The sequence below is a fragment of the Asterias amurensis genome, chromosome 3, assembly GCF_032118995.1.
Source record: "Asterias amurensis chromosome 3, ASM3211899v1".
NCBI lineage: Eukaryota > Metazoa > Echinodermata > Asteroidea > Forcipulatida > Asteriidae > Asterias > Asterias amurensis.
The window spans coordinates 20,762,210-20,788,444 of NC_092650.1; the positions used below are offsets into that span (position 1 = coordinate 20,762,210).

The following is a 26,235-nucleotide window of genomic DNA, read 5'->3' on the forward strand; positions in this document are numbered from 1 at the left end:
TAGTTTTTATGATTGAAATTGAAACACAATTCATTGCCAACCATGTTTGGCAAAAAATGCGGCTGTGCAAAGCGACCACAGAAATACTACGACAAACCTCTAGACATTAATATGAATGAAAAGTTTACACTAGTGGAAAATTCCAAGCACATGGATTTACTACACTTGATAGTGCCGCAACCTCTCTACTCCCTTTCATTATTCGAGAATGATGCAATTTTTCTGTGATCACGAGGGACCCTCCACTTGCTTAATTTATTAGGAGTGTGTGGTATTTTGTCATTTAACAAGCTAACAATTTTCACAATTTAGCCTACAATTAAGCTATTTTTCCGCCCAAAATTACAACCATTATTTTAAATGCAATTTTACAAATCATGAATCTCGTGTGAACTTCGTTTACTGTTTATTTTGGTGCAAATTTATTTTAGTTTACCCATAATACGAATGGTAGAATCCAAGACTAGCCCAAAACAAAGCCTTCGCGCGCTCAGAGCTCCAGACAGTGGATGGATTGCACGTGTGTTGTGTGGACATTTTGGGACTAGTCGTTTGTACATGGCAGCCCGATTGTGAATTTTTAAAGTCAAGTTTCATACTTTTGATCGTCATTGTCAGCCTGTATTTGAAGAAATCAAGGCAAGTTTTTAATGCTGTATTTATTCGAAATGTGTTATATGCTACTCTTGTTTGATTGTGCGTACTGTATGTCGAGGGAATAAACCCAAACTCGTCTAAAATTTGTCGATCTAAATTATAAAATCTGTCGCTATGGTGTGCGGGTGTTATATGGTGCATGTGTGTGTCCCATATGCTGCATGGAGAGTGACGTCGTTACAGATATTGCCATTGGAATGTTCAACACCACCCCATGCCATAATATTAATAAGTAATGTATAATTCCTGCATTTCCCCTGCATTATCAGCCCAACAGATTTATGGACTAGTATTTGTTTTGTTTGTTGTGTTACGTTAATTAAAACACGATAAACGGTAGTCGTTTTAATCGAATATTTTGTGTTCAATATTGTCGGTAATAATTCTGTCGCCACTCTCACTCACTGTGTACATAAAAGCCGGCCGACGGCATGGCAGCGTGCACGTGGACTTTATGTACACAATGTATAAATATGCCATTGCTGATTGTTGCAGATGTGTAGACTGTGTGTAGACTGTGTGTAGACTGTAGTGAAGTGTCACTGTGTATTTCCTTGTTGGTTCAAATCGTTGAGCAGTTTTGTATAACTTTCTGTAGCCTGCCACCTATGTGTGTTTTGTTTACAAAGAAGCGATCTCATTGAGGTATTACAAAAACATTTAAAAATTCTTATAATTATTTCATAATCATATTGAATGAAAAAGTGGCGGCGTGATGTGGAAAGTTTTCCGCCGTTTTTTTCTTTTTCATCTTTTTTGTTTTATAAAAACCACAACTTGTCTAAATTCTTCAAGACTTCACTTTAAATTATTTGAAGTAGATTAAGTTGTAGAAAAAGAAGAATAGAAACAAGCATGACGATCAAATTTACTGCTTCTGCTTGTGTAACTCTTTGTTTGAGTTTGATGGCCACCTAACGGTACACTTTGTAAGTGAAGAACAAAAATTATCCATAACTATTTTTGTTTTGTTATGTAGGTCTACTTAATAAATGTAATTTATGTGACTTACAGGTGTTTGGAAAGAATCATTTGACTCTCTAGAAGCAGAGAAACTAGAACCTTATAATGGCTAGTGAAGGAGCCAGTGGGGACGCAAAACCCCAAGTAGAAATGGCCCCAGCATCGCTGAATAAATCGCCCTCCAACGGGAAAGCAGTTTCAGATGGTGATCTTGTCCGTCTCAAGCCCAAGATTTCCCTCTTCAACGGCGTCACTATCATCGTCGGGATCATCATCGGATCCGGCATCTTCATCTCGCCGCAAATCGTCTTGGACTACACAAAGTCCGTCGGACTATCGCTGGTTATATGGGCGGCGTGCGGCATATTCTCCATGATCGGAGCGTTGTGTTACGGAGAATTGGGCACCATGATTACAATGTCGGGCGGGGACTACGCCTACATTCTGACGGCCTTCGGAAATCTCCCGGCGTTCCTTCTGCTCTGGGTGACCCTGGTAATTATCAGGCCCACAGCTCAGGCGGTAGTTGCCATGACATTTGCGCAGTACATCCTGCAGCCGTTTTTCACCACTGAGGGATGTCAGCCTCCCCAGCTTGCCATCAAGCTCTTGGCTTGCTGTTGTGTGTGTAAGTTAATGCTTTCAGTTTTACAGACTTCAAGTTCTTTTCAAAATGCCTTTTGACTTTTTGATAATAACCAAAGGCCTCAAAGTAAAACAAACCAATAGGAGACTTTCTGGGGCGATAGGTGGCAGCAGACTTACCGGGTAAAGCCATTGTTCTCACAATTGTACGCATGTTCAGAACTATGTAAACAATGGAAATTTACTCAATGAGTCTGTTGCTACCTATAGTCTGAAAGTCTCCCTTGGTGTGGGACCTTGCTGTGTGTGAAGCTAATGCTTTTGTCCATGGTTTATCTGACTTCAAGTTCTATTTTTTTTAAATGACGTGGGTTTTTTTACTAATAAAAAAAAAGATCTGACGAGTCAAGAGTGAAGACGGTGACACATGGCTTGGTTCAGTTATTTTTTTCATTTAAAGCCAATTAACAATGACACGTAACACGCTACCCCAGTTGCGTTTTATAATTTTTAACCAAAGTTTGCTGTGGGGGTGTTTCTGTTAACTAAACAGATGTTATTTTGTTATTTGCTTTTTTTTCTGTCGTTTGAACGACCATTTTCTCAGCTACATGTATTCTGATGATTACATGATGTAATTGGTCGATTGAATATGAAATTCAGTGTTAAACAAATGTTAAAATATAATTTAATTGCAAAGGCACCTGTTCTAATCTGTTAGCAAGCAAAGTCATAGACTAATGGCATTTGGTTAACAATAAAATGACATCAAAAATATGTACAAGTTTACATGATAAAACAATAATATTAAAAATATTAAATTGGGCCCTGGTGTTGTTGAGATACCTGATATATAATACTAATAAATATTCTGGAAGCTGTTGGTAATGCGGCGTGATCCCGTTCGATATTCTAAAAATCTAAGACTTCCTGTCTTTGTCTGCACAGTCTCGTGTTTTCATTCTTATTCCTGTGACCACGCTCAAGGTTGGGTCAATGCCAAATCATTGAACTACAATTACATAAACATGTGCCTGGTGGGTCTAGAATGGTAGTCAGTACAGTACTAGCAGATCTATTAGCATAATTGTATCAACTTTGACCTTGACCGTGGTCGTAAATATATGAATAACTGTTACATCAATACCATATTGCTCAATCACTTTTTTCTGGGTGATCGATCTCACCGCGCCAGTACACTATGGTGTACAACTTGCCGGCTTATTTCTAATATGTATTCCAGCATTTCAACTGATTCAAGTATTGATCAATTGCATCAAGTATTGATCATCGAAGAATGAAGCAATCCAAATGGCTCCATATTGATTAGTTTGTAAATGATCAATTATATCAACATTGTTCCCATGGCCGATTCATCTTGCCCTGCCATTTTCCCCCAACATGCCTTGCTCGCTCATACCCCTGGCACATTTTAATTTAGGCCTGAGGCTGAACACTCTACGCACCTGCTCAAAAGATGGTAACCTGCAAAAGAGGCAGAAATTCAAGGAGCAACTGGTCCCCTCTCATTATTTCCTGATCATGTGATTATGTCTTACTCCATGCAGTTAAGGGTGACCGTGTACTCTATAGAATGCATTTTAAATGAAATTGTGTTGAAATACTTAGATACTGTGCTAGAAGCTTCACACAAGCGCTCAAAATTGACCGAGCATGCCACAAAGTATGTATTTTTAGGAGCCAATCGGCACTGCCCATGGTAGTGAGGCTGGTATTAAACCATTGATAAAATGTGAAACAAAGAAAATATGCCTTGAACAATAACATATTGATGCAGTAAAGGAATCCTTTTGTTTTTAGGAATACAGCGTGTGGCTCATGGAAATTAGAGAGAGTTGTTCATGTGACTGATTTAAATTAAGTGAATAATGGCATGACAGAATATATCAAGTGACGCTTTGGGGTGGGGGGGGGGATCGTAACAAAGGAATAGAAAATAAGGTCTTCTATTTTGTTGAGAACTTCAAGTGTTGGGTCGTTAGGAATCTAGTGTATGCATTATTGACATTGCTAAATGTTGCTGTTGTGTTTACACTGTGCACTGGGCTCCTTAATCCTGTGTATTGATCCATGTCCTTTAGATAACTTGGCGGAAGTGATAATCTTTCACATTTTGTGGGAACACCTAACTGAAAAGGGATTATTCAAGTTATCGGTTGGTTACAAAAGAGTTCACTGACCACCAGGGACAGGCTTTTTCATTCCCGCCAAATTTTCTTTATACAATTCTTAAAGGAACACGTTGCCTTGGATCGGTCGAGTTGGTCTTTGAAAAGCGACCTGTAACCGTTTGTTATAAAAATGGATATGGTTAGAAAGATGTTGTAAAAGTAGAATACAATGATCTACACAAATATGCCTCGAAATTGCGTGGTTTTCGTTTTACCTCGTTTGACAAAACCGGTCGGCCCATTTATGGGAGTCACAACTTTGACTCCCATGTAGCCCAGGTTATAATTAGTAGCCCAGATTATAATTGAAAAGTACGCAAACAACCCTTTGTAATTACATTTTGTTTTGGGTGTTTGTTTCTTTGGATCCAAATCTAATGAATAAATTAAAAGAGAGCAGCTGGCAGTTTAGACGAAGGTTTAACAAAAATTAAAAAAACAATGAATATTTAAAATCTTTTTTGTTTCATGATGTCGATGGAGTGACACGGGTTTGTAGGAGCTACATGTACCACAAAGCAGGACGAGTTGGTCTATTAACAGCGTTTGAAACAGTTGGTTATGAAACGCATATGGTTTAAAAGATGTTTTGAAAGTAGAATATAATAATCCACACAAGTATCACTCAAAATTGCACGGTTTGTCTTTTACATCGCAACTAACAGGGTTGGTCAATTTGATTCCCATAAATGGCCGACCATGTTACTTAGTCGACGAGGTAAAAAGAAAACTACGCAATTTCGAGGTTTATTTGTGTAGATCATTGTAGTTTACTTTTACAACATCTTTCCACCCATGCATTTTATAACAAATGGTTACAGACCTCTTTTTAAAGACCAACTTGACCAATCCAAGGCTTTCACTTTTGGGAGTAATTACCAAAGGTGTACCTTACCTTTAAAAATCAAAAGATGTACAGCAAGACAGATTGACACATTGCCAGCTGATGTAAACTGTAGTGTTAAAAAAAAAATTGCTTACCACGTAAGAATGATAGGAGAAACATACGGAATCAATAGTTGTATTCCTGAGTAGAGTTTGAAACAACGCACTCTGAAGATTCACCAGTGGGTAGCTGTGTTGCTGCTTGATTAGTTTACCTTTGTAAAAAACACCTGCAATCCTCTATCCTGGCCCCCAGGATTTTCACATCAGACCATTATCAACTTTCTAATAGGGAAGGTACACGTTTAGTAGTTGTCAAAGACCAATCTTCTAACTTGGTGTATCCCAACATTAGCATAAAATAACAAGCTTGTGAAAATTTGAGCTAAATTGGTCATCGAAGATGCGAGAGAATGATAAGAGAAAAAACACCCAGTTGGACGAATTTGTGTGCTTTATTTTAGAGAGAAATACTCTAAAAGGTCTGACCAGCGGGGCTAAAAGTTTTAAAATAAAGACGGCGTGAAGGGTATAAGTTATCGAATGGGTTACATGTAACACAAACACCAAAGGCAACGTATTTGTGGCTGTGCTATATTCAGCTTCTTGTTCTCATAACCAAACCACATTCCCTGGATTCCGAACAGTTTCAAAATAAGGGTAAACAGCAAAGTACTTGTTCGACAAATATAAACATTCAATTTTTTGTTTTAATTTGGCGAAAGTTTTTTTTTTTGGGGGGGGGGGAGCTGGGAGGATTTATGTGAAACAAAATTTCTCATTGCTGCAAGTCTACATAACATGTTCAGGTGTTTTTCTCATGTAGTTATTAAAAAAAGTGTGAGCAGTCTGTTAGCTCAATAGACAGATAAACAAGAGCTTATAAATGGCATTGTGCCAATATATATTGCATTGACGTCAGAGGCTGTTTCTTCTGTATACACGCAGCAGAATGCGTGAATGAAAATTATAATACGAGGTATTGGGTATTTACGATTCATACTGGTCAGGCGGATAGCTTTAGAGGGGATTTGTATGTACATTGACCGGTAATATTTTGAATACATTTGACTCTTCTTTCTTTCTGTGAATTCTTTACTAAGCTTTTGTGAGAAAACGGGAAGTGAAAGTACGCGTATCTGTCCAGTCTTGTATGACCCACTTGAATGTAATCTTGTTTGTACCAAGTAATAGAAAAAACAGCGACTATGAGCAGAAACATTTGCGTAAAACAGGAAGTGAAAGTATCTGTCTGTTCTCCTATGACCTAATGTAATGTATTTTGTTTTACTAAATAAAAGAGAAAGAAGCGATTGTGAGCAGAAACATTTGCACTTAGCTGTGTTTCAAATTTTTGGAGGTGTTTGCTCGACAGAAAACAGGAAGTGAAAGTTCTTCTATGACCCAATTTAATGTATTTTTACCAATTGAGAAAGCAGAAATTTTGAGAAATAACATTTGCGCTGAGGTGTTTACTTGATAGAAAACAAATTATGTTCAAATATTGACTTGTCACACGAAGGGGTGTCCAGATGTTTGATTGAGGTCTCAAAATCAATTTAAATTTTTTTCCTGGGAAAAAAAAAAACTACGTTACTTCAGAGGGAGCTGTTTCTCACAATGTTTGATAAACTATCAACACTTCTCCAATGCTTGCTACCAAATAAGTTTTTATGCTGACAATTATTTTGAGTAATTACCAATAGTGTCAAGTGCCTTTAAAACACTGGGCTCTGACTTAGTCTCCATGAACCAGTCTGCCATGACTCAGCGTGAATAACTTGATGAACAGTAGGATTTCAGCATCAAGGCCAAACCAATTATGACCACCTTAAGTTTCCAAAACACACACCGACTTAAAAAAAATGCTACATCCGGAACTAACAATTCCCTCCATTTCAATACAACTTTTCTGTCTTCTTGGCGACGACTTTTGGCGACGATCTTTATTTACTTAAAAAAAAAAAGATTCTTACAGGCTTCGTTCTTAAGTCAGCATTGATTTGAACAAATAATAGTCTGAAGCAGCGCTTCTTTTCGATCTTGTTGGTCTAGCAACGGACCGATCCAGCCAATAGAGCCCAAGGCAATTACATCATAATGAGCTGCAAACAAAATCTGCAGACTACATAGTTCGTATGTATGAATGGTTTGCCCTCAACTTTTTTTAAATAGTGCCTGGCAAGCAAGGCAGTGGACACTATTGGTAATTACTCAAAATATTTATTAGCATAAAACCTTTCTTGATTACGCATGATGGGGAGAGGTTGATAATATAAAACATTGTGAGAAACGACTCCCCTTGTCTGTCAGCTTTTTCACTGGACCATATCTCATATTAAACATCTTTATCTGTATTGTGTATAACATTTAAAGGCGCTGGTCCAGAACAAGAAAAAAAAAATCACTCGTTATCTTTATTTGATATGCTAATTTGAAGAGATGGGTTTTGAGAGAATGTTGGAACCGTGAGATGTCGTGTGTCCTTGAGATGTAGATGCTTTTCAACGCTGAACTAGCGAGTGCAGGACTACTTGTTTCAACTAGCATTTGGCCAGTGGACCAGTGTTACCCAGGACCCAGAAAATAAACTCTTTTTTTTTGTGTCTTCACCCAAAATTAGACCTCCTCATTTGAGTAGGGAATTTTCTTTAGTGGATGGTAATTGTTTTACTCTTCAAAAGACCAATGACAACAATTTAATTCCCACATTACTTTAAATTTTCACTTGTAAAAAAAACATGACACCAATCTGTGGTTAACCCAAATAGAGTGGCAGGCATAATGCTGTGAAACTGAAAGAAGTATTAATATTTATGCCACGTGTGAGTGAACACACCCAGCAACGCAACCATTGCGCATTGTGGAAAGAGAAGAGTCTAGACCTTGGCTGTGTGCCAGATGAAACTGTCCTTGAAGGTCACTGAATCCATTACAAAAAAATGTAACAAAATATTTCCCGCTCATTTCTCACAATGGCAGTTCACACGTGCCAACAACTTACTACTACACTTCACGTGCTGTAGTATTATATTAAGTACCTCCCATACAAAGCTTGCCATATTTGACGACCGGTCCATGCTTGGCATTTTGCAATTCACTTCACAGACTTCACTGAGGCATCAATTGGCCTTAACCATCGAGCCGCCACAGACCTTTATTCAATTAATTTCTTGTTCAGGCACAATGCCAAAATGTAGTAATTGAACTTTTGCATGGTTGACTGCTGAATTTTTCTTAGCAAATTAATTTTGTGTTCCTCCCCCCCCCCCTTTCTTAGTGGAGCACTTCAATTCCGGAAGTGACAACGCGATCGCATTGTGTGACTTCCTTTGAAAATTTGTCATTATCATTCTCGATATTGTATCAATCATAATTGATTTTTCACAACCAAATATTTTGCACCATTAAAAAAAAAAAACTAACTCAAAATTTAATTGTTTACCTTTTTTTCTTCTTCAAATCTCTGTTTAACATTTTGTATTTTACTGATGAAGCTAGCTGCAGAGTTCTGAGTTGGAGGAAAGAAACCTGCAAGACTGAAGGGCTTGATGCTCAAAATGTTTACTAGATCGGAATTTATTTCACAAGAACAGAATCGAAATGAGTTGAACAAGTACTAAGAAACGTCTGGCCCAACGCTTACATCACTGGCCTCGCTTACGTCACTAACCTCGGGCCTGTGGGGTAGTGTTAATTTCAAGTCCTACACTGTATTCTAATGCACTACATGTATGTAGGCGCCACTTGTAGTGTACTGTATAAGCTTGGGCGATACCACGATATTATCAAATATCGCGATACTAATTTGGAAACGATTTTGATATCGGATCGATTTGGTTTTAATGGAAATATCGCGATATATTGGGATATATCGCGATATCGATTAAGTATCGCAATATCGCAACGTATTTCCTACATGTAGCTCAGACATCTTGCACCCCATGGGTTTGGAAGTAAAACCAGGAGAACACCTCTCTTATGCTATGACTGTCTCTTCTAAAACTTTCACTTGGAGTTTGAAGACTGATGATGTCAAATTTAATTAATCTCAATTATATCGAATATCGCGATATATTTTCGGCGATATATCGTGAATAAAATAAATCGATATCGCCCAAGCTTAGTGTACTGTGTACCGGTACACAACAAATACGCAGTTTCACTGGCCGGCATCCAAGTTCATATTTAGGTCAACAGTGCCAGGGGAAGAGCGTAGATTATCCCCTATAGAGCAAATATTCAAAGGTCTGACAGAAAAAGGCATCTGCCTCTACATAATGTATCCTTCTTAAAGACACTGGACACCTTTGGTAATTGTCAAAGACCAGTCTTCTCACTTGGTTCTCAACATAATGCACAGAAGATTAAACTTGTGAAAATTCGAGCTTATTGGTCATTGAAGTTGCGAGATAATAATGTAGAATAAACACCCCGTATCACACAAAGTTGTGTGCTTTCAGATGCTTGATTTCGAGACCTCAAAATCTAATTCTGAGCTCTCTAAACCAAATTCGCGGAAAAGTACCTCTTTCTCATCAACTACGTTTTTTCAGAGGGAGCCGTTTCTCAAAATGTTTTAATACTATTAACAACTCTCCATTGCTTGTTACCAAGTAAGTTTTTAAGCTAACAATTATTTTGAGCTAATACCGAAGTGTCCACTGCCTTTAAAGGTGTTAAAAGAACGCTGATCTTGTGCATTGTCAGCGTTACTGAAATGTCAAGACCATCTTCATCAGACCATAACCCCATCGTGAACATTCCTCGAACCTTGCTTAAACTTAAATGGACCACAAATATTGTTTACAAGACCTGAAATTTTTGGGTTAAACAAAGAAATTATTACTACAGCTGAACTTGAACCTGCCATCTCAGGAGACTTTTGAGACGCTGGCCACAGCAGACAAAACAGTTCTTTTTTTTTTTTTTTTGTGCGCATGCTTAATATTACGCGGATACATGTAGGTCTGAGCATGTGCACTTCTGTGAAAAAGGACCGCCTAAAAGACTCCCATTGTTAAACTGTGTAGGAATTATTTCTTCTCATTTCAATTAAATGTTTTGAGCTACATTACAAGCTCTGTGTTTGTGTGGAATTTCTTTCCCAAATTCAAGCCCTGATGTTGCTTCAAGGTCACAATATTAAAAAAAATATTGAGCAATTAAAAATAGTTTTTTTTTAACTCACTCTCTTGTTATAAAAACAGGTGCACATTAATATGAAAAAACCTTTCCTGATGAGTTAAATTTAGAAATGCATTGTAATACTTTCAATTCACGAATTGTCATGTAGAACGTTGTGTTTTCTATGAGACGCTTATGTTTTTAATTTCCTCTCATCAATACAGTCAAACCTAGCAGTTCAGCGTTTGGGGCAGATGGTTTTTTCCTTTCTTTCCACACCAGCGATTACTGCCGGTGATATATTGAATGAAACACCAAATAAGGAGTCATTCATCTATGAATGGCCAGCGCTAATGACGTCATTATCGAACCCACAGGGGGTTAGGATCATAACAAGAGCTTCCAAAGAAGCCAATCTAGAGTCTCTGGTCTAAGATGTCGCAAGTATCGATCAGGCTAGAGTTGATCACTCGTTACTGCGGCCGTGGCGGCGTTATGCCTGCTAAATCTTGACTTGTTTTTCCGTTCTACGCCTACGTTCGTTCAAAACCCTAGGGGTGGTAATGTTTTTTGGCGAACCACCTGCCGCGGTTGATACAACCTCGTGATGGAAGTTGTAGAGAAATGTAGAGTAGGGATTCACGGCAAAATCGCCCTCTCTAAAAAATAACGATCGTGTGTGAGGGTGGAACCAGACATGAACTTGATAAAATCCCTCCTACATGATACTGTTAAGTGTATGCTAGAGGCGTAAAAAGGGTTACTATTAATTTTGCTCTACATGTATAATATGTAGATATATATCCTAGCATTAATGAATGCAAGGTCTACTACGTAACGTTGAATCTTGGTTTAAATTTTATTAGTTAGACTGCATGCCCGAGGCTAGTGATTTGACCTTTGGGCCAAACTTGAGGCTGGACAAGTCCGACTGTGTTGAGGCTGGACAAGTCCGACTGTGTTGAGGCTGGACAAGTCCGACTGTCTTGAGGCTGGACAAGTCCGACTGTCTTAAGGCTGGACAAGTCCGACTGTCTTGAGTGTTTCCATTAATTGAATAGTAATGTCTAAATATATAAATAACGAATCATGATTTTCAAATGTTGACTGAATCTGGTAAAAAAAATCTCCATTCTGTAGAGTATCAAAAAAGAAATCTCTTTTTTGTAAGTAAAACTGAAGACTTTCCTGACTGACTGAATATTTAATTTCTACATTGCATCAGTCGCACCAATGAACCTACCTGGTGTTCCCCAGTCAAAATTCATTGTTTAGTGAACTTTTTTTTACCCATGAATGGCATTATGACTGAATATTTGTATTTTTAAAAAACAACAAAATTCAAGAATTAAAATCTCTGTGTTTTTTATTTTGAGCGCGGATATTTTCTACACAATTAAACAATTGGCAAATTTGAAAATGCAGTTGTTGAACTCCTACCTGTACTGTATAAAAAGGCAAGGGGAAAAGGCACAGTATTTAAAAAAACATTTTGAGGCACAGTATTTAAAAAAAAACATTTATAAAAATTTTCATTTAATCATGATTGCATTTACCTTGAGGGATTGAAACATCTTTAATGCTACTCAAAGATCAAGACTATCGATTACAATATCGATACTCTTTACAGCTCAGTCTACAATGTAGGTCACAGTTGTTCATGTCAGAATATTCATTACATACGATACAATAATCATAAATATCAGGTATTTAGTTGAGCGTATCTGTCTGGGTTTTTCTACTATATTAAGTACTTCTTCCTGAGAGAGCTATTCAAAATATTCCAACCCGAAGGGTCAAGATGAGAACTATTTTTGAAATGGGGGTAGAAGGGCGAGTTGAGGGATATTTCAAAAATGTTTTCATCGACCACTCCCACTTACATTGAAAACATCAGGCTAGGAATTATACCGAGGCCAAAGCCTGTTGCCCCATGTTTTTGCCTTTGTGCCCCATCAGAAGTTTCCCCTATAACTTTAAGACTTGCCAATGGAAATGCCCTTTGCGAAATGAAAATCAATGACCCTCAAATATGAAATGTAGGCTATGCATTCTCAATTGGGCTTTCTGGGATCCTTTCAAATTCCTAAATGGAATAGCTTTGCTGACTTTTTGGTTTACAACCCAATATAACAGTCTATAATATTAGGAGTTTTTTATCATTTTTTTATCTCTGTTTTTTTGTATTACTTCCACAACATGCACTGAAAATAATGTTGAAGATGTTATTACTATTTTAAGAGATTTATGAAATTGTCTTATCTTTATGTTATGTGTTTGCTTTGGTTTTCCCCTTTTTTCTGTTCAGGTGTCTTAACATTTGTGAACTGCCTCAGCGTTAAGGCAGCAACTCGAGTTCAAGACGTCTTCACTGCATCCAAGGTGATCGCTCTGATAGTCATTATCATTGTGGGCATCGTGCAGCTCTTTCTCGGTAAGTAGAAAAGTTGTTGCCAAATGTTAGAGCAAGGCCTTTAAATTGTGATGATTTAATAGTAATATCATAACTGACAGTGCTCATGTCTGCCACTCAGTTATGCTCAAAGCCCTTCAACATTCTGTATTTTTCTGCAAGATGTTGAGGAGCAACTGTTTTGAAGTACAACCAACTCCTCTATACATAGCACCATGCAATGGTTTACAAGTTGCTGTGGTACTATACGCAGCCAATCAAACCAGAAACACAAGGGTGAACCTCTTCTCTTTTCGATAATTGCATTGGGCATAACTCGGCCAGCACACCAGACCAACGGCTTTATGTTGTGTCTTGCTTTAAGGACACAAGTATCACAACTACCTCGAACTTACACTCTGCTGGTCTTAATCACTCAACCACGACGCGCCACATGATTTGTTCACAGATTCCGAATTCTTAAATGCGAATTGCAATAAGCAAAAAAGAATTTACGCGGGATACTACTGGAAAATAAGTGTGTGTCAAAACAAAAATTTGTTCGGCAAAAGTCTGGAGTGTGGATTTACACAAAATACAACCTGAATGGCACTCCGACAGTTGGCAAATTTTGGCACCAAAAACCTGCCTAAGCTGGCCACACACTCAGACGAATATGGCTGGTTGCCACATCAAGTAATCACCAGCTTTGAATTTTTTGGTTAGAAAAGGGATTAGAGTGGAGAAGGAGATGCATGCCTTGAATTTCATCTTTGAACATGTTGAAAGGGCAAGGCCACTTTCATTTTGCAAAGGGCACTTCCATTGGAAAATCTTAAAGTCAATTGGAACTTTTAAAGGGCACCAAGGCTAAAACCAGAAGCAGCGGAGGCTATGGCCACCCGCACTGTGGCCTAAAAGTAATTCCATAGCCTGGGCCCAGTTTCATAGAGTTGCTTAAGCAAAAATTTTTGCTTAGCAAAAAATTCATTGCTTAGTAAAATCAGATTATCGGCCAAGACTCCACTCAATTGTGATGCTAAGTAAACAACAGCTAAATACTAGTCGTAAGCAATATATATGGCATGACATTTTGGCCAGTAACATGTGTAAAATAAGCGTGCTTTTTTCATGCTTAAGCAAATTTTTTGCTTAAGCAGCTCTATGAAATTGGCCCCTGATATGAGAAGAGCAGGGCCCAATTCCATAGCGCTGCTTAGCAGCAGATTTTGTGCTTTCTTTGCATAGCGCTGCTAACCGTAAGCACACGAAAAGGCATGCTAACCTTCCGGTGCTTTCCGCACAAAAATATATTGCGTCACAATGCAAATCCACGCTAAACACGCAATATGTCCCCCCAATTTTTCTGCTAACTTGTGAGATACGCCAAGGCTTAAGCAAATTTTTCTGCTACAGTAAGCACGCAAATTTGCTTACCATTAAGCAGCGCTATGAAATTGGGCCCAGGAAGGCAATCCTGCCCACATTTTGTTGTGTTGCCCCCCCCCCCCCCCCCCCCCCCCCCCCGGAACCAGCTGCCCCCACTGCCAAAGGGTGTACACCCCCTTGGGCATCTCGACTAATCTTCCGACTCTTCCTTCTTGATTAATATCCGATGGAAGACATCCTTGGTTCTTAGGGACATGCCCATTAAATTGATGGGCTGACGTCACCCTGTACTATCGTTTGGTGATCACCAGTGCATGTATTCATACAAAATGTTCGTCCACTTATGCTAGGAGGTTGCGCACATTGCATGTCAAGCCTATTGTTTTACCATTGAGGGACTTTGACCAATTGGTGACGATCGGTGTAAGACTTTGACCAATTGGTGACAAGGGTGTAAGACTTTGACCAATTGCTGACGAGGGTGTAAGACTTCGACCAATTGCTGACAAGGGTGTCAAACTTTGACATGTCCTCCTTTCAATTTTTACCGTGACTAACAAGAGCCTTACAAAACAACACATATTTTGCACAATATTTTACTTATTTGGTAGTGTTAAAACCTCAAGTTTTAAGACTAGCTTCAGACACACAAAGTTGAAACAAAATGAGTTAAAACTGCTTTAAATTTAATTAATAGTACTGTGTTTGAACGACCCTGTAATTCAAGGTTTTAGTTTACTGAATTTTGTTTTTCTATTTTGATTTGTTTTATAGGAAACACAGCAAACTTTGAGAACTCATTTGAAGGGTCAACAACCAGTATATCGGACATTGTCCTAGCCCTGTATTCGGGTCTCTTCGCTTATGGAGGATGGTAAGTTTGACTTTGGTTTCTGATCTGGGTGAGCACCAGTTGCAACAATGTAAACTTTAAGAAAGATTTTTCTGTGCTTACCTGGCCTGGATTTTCATCTATGAACTTGTTGAAAAGGGCGAGGCCATTTTCATTTTGCAAAAGGGCACTTCCATTGGAAAATCGTTAAATTCAATGGGACACTTTTTAAAGGCACTAAGGCCAAGGAGAGGGGCAATGGAGCCCTTGGCCTGCATGTGATTCCAGGGTTTCCAGCCCTTGTTTAAAGCCGTTGGACCCTTTCGGTTCAGAAAAAAAAAAAATAAAAGTTCACAGATTTACACATAATTTACAGGGTTTACAGAAGGTAATGGTGAAAGACTTCTCTCGAAATATTAGTCCATGAAATGCTTTACTTTTTGAGAAAACGGTAAAACAATGTAAATTATCGTTAGCGAGAGTTACGGATTTGTTATAAACACATGTCATGACACTGCGAAATGCGCGAAAACAGGAGTGGTTTTTCCCGACTCCAATATCCGATTGAGTCTAAATTTCCACAGGATTGTTATTTGATATATAAGTTGTGATACACAAAGTGTGGGAGTTGGACAATACTGTTTCCCGAAAGTGTATAATGGCTTTAACAAGGCTTTATGAAATTGGGCCCAGGTTACCAGACAAAGTGGCCAGGGGTTGACTTCACAAAGAGTTAGGACTCATCTTATTTGAGTTAAGGCGAGTAACTCGTCTTAACTTAGGATTAATCTTAAGATCTGCATGCTACAGTGCAGGGTTGGGACTCGTCCCAAGTCCTAAGATTAGTCTTAAGTTAGGAAGAGTTTTGTGAAATCGACGGCAGCCTCCACACTAATTGCTGCTTAGGAACAATTGTTATCAAGCAATGTTTTTAGTTCTAAAAAGCAGCTTCATGAAGTTTGGATTGTGTTCACTCAACCCCAACAACTGAACTTGAGAAAATCTTCACTTTTTTTGAGTGATTATTAAAACTAGAGGATGAACATTCATTGACATATTTTTTTTTCATGTGTTTTTTTCCCTTCAGGAACTACTTGAACTTTGTCACAGAGGAACTTGTCAATCCTTACAAGTAAGTTGTGCAATAGTTCTTATATATTTGGTGTGCAGTAACACTATGTGTGTATCTACTTGCCAGGTAGAGTTTGTTCTGTAGAGAACTGTCTTGCTGTAGGATTGTTCGGGAGACTTCTCAGTTCTGAAAAGAACTGTCCTGCTTACCTGGGCGAAAGGGATAGAAAATTGGCTGGAACTACTACTTTCATATAGGATATATTAACTGTACTACCGCGGAGTGAATCCTTAAATTGGTCTCAACATTTCGACTAGCTTGCTCTAGTCATCGTCAGGAGACCGAAGAGAGAATCGGGCATATATTTAGGGGGGCGCAAGATAAATCTTGATTTTATACACAGCTTATGCAAATGTATCAAATAAAAAATAAAAGTAAAAACAAAGATTTGTTTTCACAAAGATTTGACACAATGAGATTAAGCTTAATTTGATGTTGTATTGAAGCAAACTTGTCTTCCCCCACCGACCCTCAGGAATTTGCCTCGTGCCATCATCATCTCGGTCCCATTGGTGTGTGTGGTGTACGTCTTGGCCAATGTGGCATACTTCACTGCCATGACCCCGACTGAGCTATCTGCATCCGATGCAGTTGCTGTGGTGAGTAATTTGACCAACTGTTGACGAGAGTGTCAAATGTTGACCAATTGCTGACGAGTGTGTCAAATGTTGACCAATTGCTGACGAGTGTCAAACTTTGACCGACTGCTAACGAGAGTGTCAAACTTTGACCAATTGCTGACGAGAGTGTCACATTTTGACCAATTGCTGACAAGAGTATCAAACTTTGACCAATTGCTGACGAGAGTGTCACATTTTGACCAATTGCTGACAAGAGTATCAAACTTTGACCAATTGCTGACGAGGGTGTCAAATTATGACCAACTGCTGACAAGAGTATCAAACTTTGACCAATTGCTGACGAGGGTGTCAAACTTTGACCAATTGCTGATGAGAGTGTCACATTTTGACCAATTGCTGACAAGAGTATCAAACTTTGACCAATTGCTGACAAGGGTGTCAAATTATGACCAACTGCTGACAAGAGTATCAAACTTTGACCAATTGCTGACGAGGGTGTCAAACTTTGACCAATTGCTGACGAGAATGTCAAACTTTGACCAATTGCTGACGAGGGCGTCAAACTTTGACATGTCCTCCTTTTCAATTTTGACCGTGACTAACAACTTAAAACCCGAAAAATATTTTGCACAATATTTTACTTATTTGGTAGTAGTGTTTAAACCTCAAAGACTTTTGGTAGTGTAAAACCTCTAAGACTTTAAACTTGGACCTGGTGGAAGTTGACTCGGGTCTACTGCCTAAATCAGTTTTAGCCCTCACCTTGAAGTGGCAGTCCGTGTCCTTGTGATGAAGGCCGTGTCTCTTAATGTTGTTTTAAATAACTCGGGCTTTAACTTAGATTTTTGGGGACTTCAGTTCTCAACTTGACATATCTGGTTATTTACAAATCTGTCAAGAATGACCCCTCAAGTTAATTGCTGCCAAACAAAAAGACCTACATGTTTGTACTCTAGTTTCCAGGATGGAATAAATCGCACTCGTCTGGCAAAACAAATGTGTGGCAAACTAGCGGCAGCTGTTTACTTGAAAGACAGAAAAGAAAACTTGCCAATGGTGGAAATGATATCTGTCGGTAATTTGGAGGGACTTTCCAGTCAGTTAGGAATCAGTGCCAATGGCAATAATTTAGTTGTAATAATAATAATAATAATACCATTTATATAGCGCCTTGGTAGATGATGCCAATTTTCCCTGGGGGGAGGGGGGGGGGATAATGGATCAGTGCCAGGCTCTTCCTCAGGTCTAGGAATAGAGGAAATGAATTCTTTTGAGGAAGTAAACGGTTTTAGTCTGTGAGACTTCATGTGGGATGTTTTGATTTTACAATTGTTGTTAGCGACAGGAAGTATATTAAACATGATCTGAGTTTTCATAAGTTTTGAGGAAAAGTATACTGTATAGTATACAGCTCTTGTTTTATTATTGTTACAAATAATAGTTATATTAATAATAGCTAATTCTTATATAGCGCATTTCATGACTGAAAGAAATAGCAATTCCCTTTACAAAAAAAAAAAAAGGCAAAGGGCAACAAGTTAAGAAAGGCAAAGTATTGACCCAATTCACCTGACGTCATCAGAAAAATCTTGAAAACGCCATACTGGTGAGCAATTTAACTGTGCGTTCTTAAATATAACTCTATGCTGTGCGTTAATCAGTGAAGTCGTCGCGTATGACGCGCTTGCCAAGGGTCAATCCTAACCTGCAAATATTTCATTTCAAAAGGTGGAAGCGTTTTTGAGATATCGCTGAAAATCTGGAGCGGTTATGTCCACTGAGGACAAATATTTTCGTTTTTGGAATACACATCGGAACATTTAAATAAATAAATGAAAAGTAAAACAAGTAATTTTTTCAAAATACAAGTACACATTTAAAAAGTAAACAAATAATTAATTAAATAAAATAACATAAAAATGAAGAAAACAAAATTACAAAAAAAATAATAATAAAGAATTAAATAATTAAATACCAACAAACCACAAATTAAAAAGTGGTATAAATTCAGAAAATGATAATGGCCTCATTCGATTAAAGTCGAGTCTTATCTTTCTCAGAGCCTTAAATGACAATACAAAGCTAAACTGAAGCATGTTCTGATTGGCGGTTTGTCCGTGCATTTTCACAAAACTGCAAAATTCATGTTCACTTATCTCTCTACTTGTTGTAGCATCATTTGCCATAATCAGCCCACAATCAACACCTGTTTTTGTTCTCAAGATAACGAGACTAAATGATCTCATTATAAATGTTCACAGTCCTCTCAGGCACATACGCCTACATGGACTTTGAAATAACCTATAAATCAGGATTATTGTATGTAAATGATGGTAATGATGCTCGTTAACCTTGTAACACATCTCTGCCACATGGTAAAGATGTTACGTGCTACTGTAATTATCAGAGAGTTAATTGACCTCTAACTTCGCTCCCTCCAACCCCCAACCCCCCCCCCTTCCCGCTTGATAGGAAAATGTCTTTCGAGTCTGATGGTGAGTGGCAATCAGTGACAACGATCTGAATATAAAGCTCCCTTATTAATTTATCTTTTTGAAGGTCAACGAAATATCAACACAAACAGTAATGTTAATGAATGTGTGTGGCATATGTTATATACCAGGTATTTTTGCGAAACAGCTTGAATAAATTGATGAAAAATCACTTGGGAAGTCTTTTTCATGAAATGGCTTGCCCTGGAATGATTTGGCTTGCTGGGCCAAATTTTATGAATCTGCTTGATCGTAAATTTATGGCATTCCCAATAACAAATTTTGTGACGTCAAAATGGGCTTATTAATGATGTTTTTCATTTGTGTGAAGCTTAATTAACTTCTGGAAGAAAAGTAACAAGATACTCCCGGTTGCTTGGGGAGAAACAATGGGTAATTACAGAACAACGTCAGGAAACATTGATCACTTGACCATTTCGCCGACAATTGCATCTCATTCGGACGACGATGTTACATAATCAAGGTTCGTTCCCACCACCTTTCTGCAGCTTTTGATAATAAACACTTGTTAATGATGCTGTGACTACAAAGGGAGAGTTGTTTGTCCATCTGCATGTTCCAATTCATCAACCCCTTCAGTTAATTAAACTTCCTCAGCGTTTTAATTACTGCAGTTTGAAACGAAATAAGCCAATACAGCTCTTGTTTTATTATTGTATTAAAGACACTGGACACTATTGGTAATTGTCAAAGACCAGTCTTCTCACTTGCTGTATCTCAACATATGCATAAAATAACAAACCTGTGAAAATTTGTACTCAATCGGTCAATAGTTGCAAGATAATAATAAAGGAAAAAACACCCCTGTCACACAAAGTTGTGTGCTTTCAGATGCTTGATTTCGAGACGTCAAATTCTAAATCTGAAGTCTTGAAATCAAATTCGTGGAAAATTACTTCTTTCTCGGAAACTATGTTACTTTAGAGGGAGCCATTTCCCACAATGTTTTATACTATCAACAGCTCTCCATTCCTCTTAACCAAGTAGGTTATAATGCTGATAATTATTTTGAGAAATTACCAATAGTGTCCACTGCCTTTAAAGGATTTGGGTACTTTTTGTAACACAAAACACAATGTCCACAGATTTACATTAAACTTACACTGTTTGAAGATTATGATAGTAGAAAGCGTATTCTAACATAATAAGTTGCTGATGTGCTGTAGTTATTGAGAAATGAGTATTAACAATGTCATGAAAATACTTTTTTGCATGCTAAAGTAATTTTGTCTCATGATAACTGAGACAAACAATATTTTCATGACATTGTTGTAATTTAATGTTAATCTGTGGACTTTGTGTTTTTTGCCCTACAAAAAGTACATTGACCCTCTCAAGGCAATGTACATACCTTTGGTTGTTGGATTTGTTTGTTTGTTTTAATCACGTGCTCACGTTTTTGAGATATCACCGAAAATCTGGAGCGAATAATGTCCATGCGCGGGAGGAAGAATAATCCCTAGAATGCACAAGCTGAGAAGCATTGCTTTTAGTAAAACTTCTCTGATTCAAATTTTTGGGGTTAAAAACTGATATATCTTTTCGATAACCACATTACTTCAAATGTAAATGATTCTCAAAACCCTTTCTACATGTACTGTCAAAAGCTGCTTCAAAAAGATATATAAGCAAACTAATGAACATTACTTAATGAAATGGCAATAGCAGTTTAAGCTTGGGCGATATTGATTTATTTTATTCACGATATATCGCCGACAATATATTGCGATATTCGATATAATCGCGATTAATGAAATTTGACATCATCAGTCTTCAAACTCCAAGTGAAAGTTGTAGAAGAGACAGTCATACTTAAGAGAGGTGTTCTAATGACCTATTCTTCTGGTTTTACTCCAAACCTATGGGGTGCAAGATGTCTCAGCTAGGAAATACATCGCGATATTTTATCGATATTGCGATATATCGCGATATATCGATATTTCAATTAAAACCAAATCCATCCAATATCGAAATTGTTTCCAAATTGATATCGCGATATTCGATAATATCGTGATATCGCCCAAGCTTATAGCAGTTTCGACTGTACACCATACATCCCATGACTAAGTTTGATTTCTTTCCTTGAACAGAACAGTTAAAAAATTATGGTCGAGTTAAATGTCTGAATCCTGCAGTTGAAATGTACAGAAATATGGAACAAATGCCAGCAGATGTAGCATTTTCAAGTATCAAATATTGCCACAGTCGTGGTTCAGTGAAATACTGTCGTGAATATAAATACACTCTTTCTTTTCTATTGGATTCAATTTAATAGCAATGGAAGCATCAAAGTACCCGACATAATTGTCAACCATTTTCTTTCAATATTGAATACCGTGAAGGTTATACTTAATCTAAGGATGCAAGGTCCCTTGGTCATCGCATTGAATGGGGGGTGGGGGGGGGGGGGGTTTTTGTCGCAATAGTTGGAGGACATCTGGAGCTTGTGGCCTCTATTTTCCTGCTCTTTGGTTTAAAAAAATTACCTCCAAAGGAGTCGTTTTGGTTCACTTCTCAGCAGGTTGATTTAAGTGTGTGGTTGTTGGGTTGGCATAATGGTATCTTGCGACGCCTTCCACCTCTGAGACCCCGAGTTTGAATCCTGCTGGATTTTCTTTGACTGGGTTTTTAGTCCCTATTGCACCCTTGCACGCACATCACACGTAGCGACTGTGCCACACTCACCATTTTGGTGGGCAGTAGGTTAGTTTTGACGCCGCGTCGCCCTTATTCAAAGAAGGCAAAGAAATTCTTGTTTTCTCAGACACATTCAGCTTTCCTGTCTGTCAGCAAGTTCAAAGAAAGTTCATTTACCTCAAATGGGTTAATCGCTAAGAATGGCATCAGTGTCACTACACCTGTTGTGAACAGTAGGCTGGATGTAACCCCCCTCCTCCAGCCCCTCCCCCCCTAAAAATTATCTTGGTACTTTCTGTTTCTTTCCATTAGCAGAGTCCGATTACATAGTTGGCTGTTTTTCAACTTTGTATCAATATAATCTGTCTGTTGCGTTTAGCTATTGAACTACTATGCACCTTTGGTATTACAGTCAAAGACCAGTGTTCTCACTTTGTGTATCCCAACAAAATAATAACAAACCTGTGTAAATTTTGATTCAATTGGTCATCGAAGTTGCAAGAGAATAATGAAAGGAAAAACATCCTTCGGTTGCACAAATTTGTTTGCTTTCAGATGCCTAATAAAAGGCTTAAGGCCTGAAGTCTTTAAATATTTGAGTGGAAAATGATCTCTTTTTCAAAAACTACGCTACTTAAGGTTCAGAGGGAGCTGTTTTTCACAATGTTTTATCTTCAACAGATCTCCATTGCTCATTACCAAGTAATTCATGCCAACAATTATTTTGAGTATTTACCAATAGTGCCCAGCACCTTTTAAAGCATGTCAAATAACTAGATCACCCAAACAACCTAGGACGAACTCAGGCTGTGCCTGAACAGGATGTGAAGTTGGAAGGTTAGAATACCAGACGGGCTAGTTTCCATGGAAGCTTGTAACAAGTAAACAAACTTTGCGAAGCAGTGGAAGGGTTTGTTTCGTTGAAACTTGAAATCTTAGAAAGATGACAATTTGTGTTTGTTTACCATGAACAACAGTGCAACAGTGGCCTATCAATCTTTTACTGAAGGTTTTATTTTGCACTTGGCATTTGGCATTAGGTGGGGGGGGGGGGGGTAAAGGGATATTTCACTTTTTAAAATAATTTGCAGTATTGACTTGACAAGATATTGTTCTGAAGTAATTGTCAAAAGCCTGACCACCGGAAGAAGTGGTAACAGATATGTTTACTTAATGTACACACGTAAAGCACAGACAAATTGCTTAGCACATAGAAAGTTTGCTGAGCAGAAAAAGGTAACGCTGCCAAAATATCATAGAAAGGTATAGTATATATGTTTGAAACTGGTTCCAGTAAATTTTTGCAAAGAAGAACAATTTGCTAAGCGCCAATTTCTGCTAAACGGATTTATGAAATTGGGCCTTGCATTATAATGTATGACCCTCTCTTAATGATATTGAAAGGGAAAAAAAACCCAGACATCATTTATTGTCGGATAAAAACACAGCGGGACATGAAATGAAACAAACCTTGCACGATGACATCCCTTGATCCCAACAAGAACCAGCTAATTTTTGCCTTAATCAAATTTCAAACAAAAATAGGCTATTATTCTGAAAGGTTTAACGAGCACGTCCACAAACTTAAAGTTTCATAAGTTACTACATAAATTATACTTTCACGTCCACAAACTTAAAGTTTCATAAGTTACTACATAAATTATACTTTTTTTTTTGGGGGGGGGGTATCTAGGTTTTAAACTCTCTGTGAACTGTTAGCCAATTACAGTTCTGAAGTGAAATGAAAATTGGGCTAATTTGGGGAATATTGTAAAGGTAGCCTGCAAAGTTCAAAAGTTTATTTCCAACTGTTTCAAAACTTTAAAAAGTTAACCCAGTTTTCTCGCTTGTGGTTTCTAAACCTGTGCCACTTTAGTCCGTTCAGTTCAGTTTATAAACTTCCACACACCCCCTCCCCTAAAAAGAAAAGAAAAAGTTGTTTAGTCCAGAGATGGTTTGTGTCTGGTTAGTTAACAACTAAACTGATTTTGTGAAAGTAAATTGTATGTAGGCGTTGTTCTCAGAATTTCTATAACTTTGAAGAATGTTCTTATACTGCTCAAAATAATTTAACCACTTCAATCTCAGCATAAAGAAACAGAAGTGCCAGAGCAAAGTATGAGAATGTCTCAAGTGTCATTCAATTTCAGTGCCAGACTAATGTTCTACCGCTTCGAGGCTTATTCCGCAGCATGTTTAAAGCGCTAAAAATAAAAATAAAAAGTTTTTCTTAAAAAAACATTATTTTCAAGGTCTGTCAAATCTCTTCACAATGTTTAGGATAGAAATGTGTCACAAGTTGATTGATTCTTCATCATTTCCATTCAATAAAATAATGCCATCTGTTGGATTTGTTTTTTGTTTGTAGAAATCATTCTGACAAACTCACACCTTTTAGTTATCAATGAATGTATTCACAACCTTTTTCCCATACGTGTGTATCGATCTCGCCGTGCCATTTTATCTCAGTGAACCGGGGCTCTATCGTAACCCCCTGGAATTGTGTAACTAATGTTCATGTTTGGGCCTGTGGCTGATCCATTCCATCTCACATAGACGTTGTACATGAAATTCCATGTGGAGCACTTTAGTCTTTAGGCTGAATATCTGACGTCACACTTTGAGGCTCGGGAATAATGCCAGAGAGTGGCCTGTAGCTACAGGTCAATCCCCGTCAATTTTCACCTTTCACCAACATTCATTTCAGATAGAGATACGCAGTCAAATTCTGCACACAAAAAGTATACAGTACATGTATATATGCACATTCATGTACTGTATACAATACATACGTACGTGGACACAGCATGCAGATGACCGAAATTAAGCTTTCCGTATCTGTGTTTTGATTGGTCCGAGGTGATGTTTGTCAGCTGCACAAACATAACCTCAGACCAATCAAAACACACAGATACGGAAGCTTTTAGTCACTGCATTTATCCAATGAAATCACTGGATCTGAATAGCAAGTACCTGTCTTTTACCCTTGCAAGTAAAGACAGGGGCCCAGTCTACCTAGTCTTAAGAATCCCCCATGGTTACCCTTTGTTTCCCCTTTTCTGTTTTGTTTTCCATCCCAATAAGGTATATGAAATCACCTTTTAAGTGCTAAAAAAATTGTTCACAACACAACCACTTTGAGTCAACATTGCTTGTCTGTGTCTCCCGCCAGGGGTTAAGCGAGGAGATAGATCAATAGTTGCACTGTTCATGGGGATGAGGTTGAATTATTGATTGTAATTACTGATAGTGTAAAGATGTGTTAACTAGAACTTTCAGTCAATATTTGGACATGTGCCAAGGACACGGGGCTTCACAAATAGAGTGAAAAAGAGAGAGAGAGAGTTTGTTTATGTCGGTTTCCTTTGTAGGGTTGGGCGTTGGCATTTGATGGATTGCAGGTTCAATGTATACTTCATGTTAAAGTCATTTTAAAGGCAATAAATTACTCTGACATAAACAGAATGAAAACATGATAAATGAATGTTCTTTCGAAAACACAATGAAGTACTTTCTGTTTATGGAAACAACAGCCACAGGAAAGATCAATGCAGACCAAATGTTTTCACATATAATGAAGAATTGTGCAGCAGGTGTTTTGCAACCAACGTGATTCTAGGCAAGCATGCTAGCAGACTGATCAATAACTACATGTAGTTAGCAGGGTACAAGGTTGGGGGGAATGCTCGCAGACTGATAAATAACAGTACAAGGTTAAGAAGGGAGTTACTCTAACACCCAGTCAAGTCTCTTTTAGCCTGAGTATAGTGATTATGGTTTAAGGCATAGTTACTCGCTTTTATTTTTTTTATTTTTTTAGTAGTAATTATTTATCTATCTATTGCCCAGTCCTCACTCATACATAATGTCCATGTCCCTGGTGTTTGTTTGTGTATGTTTTTGTGTAAATTGTCCTTGTCTTTAGGGAAGAGGGAAAAAAACTTTTGCTTGTTCTTTTTCCTACATGTTTAGGTCAAACTATTTTCTGTTTATTGTTCATTAACTGGATTAAGTTTATTTAATACAAGTTATTATGAACAACATTATCACAATGTATTGATTGATGTTGACATGAACGAAATGTAAATGTAAATAAGCATTATAATGATTTGGGGTTGAACAAAGAAAAAAATGACTAGACCGGGATTTGAACCAACGACCTCCTGATTAGAATGCCGTTGCCTTACCAACTGAGCTATCTAGTCGTATTTTGTCTGTCTCCCTGTTTCATCAATTATCTGTGTCAATATATTTGAAATCTACTTTGCAGCAGCAGAACTAATAGCAAAACAAGTTCTCACTGAACAAAATCTCAAACCAATAAAATGTATACAGTGAGACTTTGCCATG

The 26,235-nt window shown here is 37.9% G+C and overlaps 1 protein-coding gene across 1 annotated transcript in view; it reads left to right on the top strand.

The window, feature by feature from the left end:
- Window positions 1-509: 509 nt before the first annotated feature.
- LOC139934526 (Y+L amino acid transporter 2-like) overlaps window positions 510-26,235 on the top strand; it is a 38,122-nt gene continuing 12,396 nt past the window's right edge. Inside the window, exons 1-6 of the mRNA XM_071928779.1 lie at window positions 510-639; window positions 1,672-2,248; window positions 12,718-12,843; window positions 14,965-15,064; window positions 16,110-16,154; window positions 16,630-16,753. Of these exons, the coding sequence (XP_071784880.1) occupies window positions 1,726-2,248; window positions 12,718-12,843; window positions 14,965-15,064; window positions 16,110-16,154; window positions 16,630-16,753 (918 nt within the window). The 5' untranslated portion in view covers window positions 510-639; window positions 1,672-1,725. The remainder of the gene's footprint in view (window positions 640-1,671; window positions 2,249-12,717; window positions 12,844-14,964; window positions 15,065-16,109; window positions 16,155-16,629; window positions 16,754-26,235) is intronic.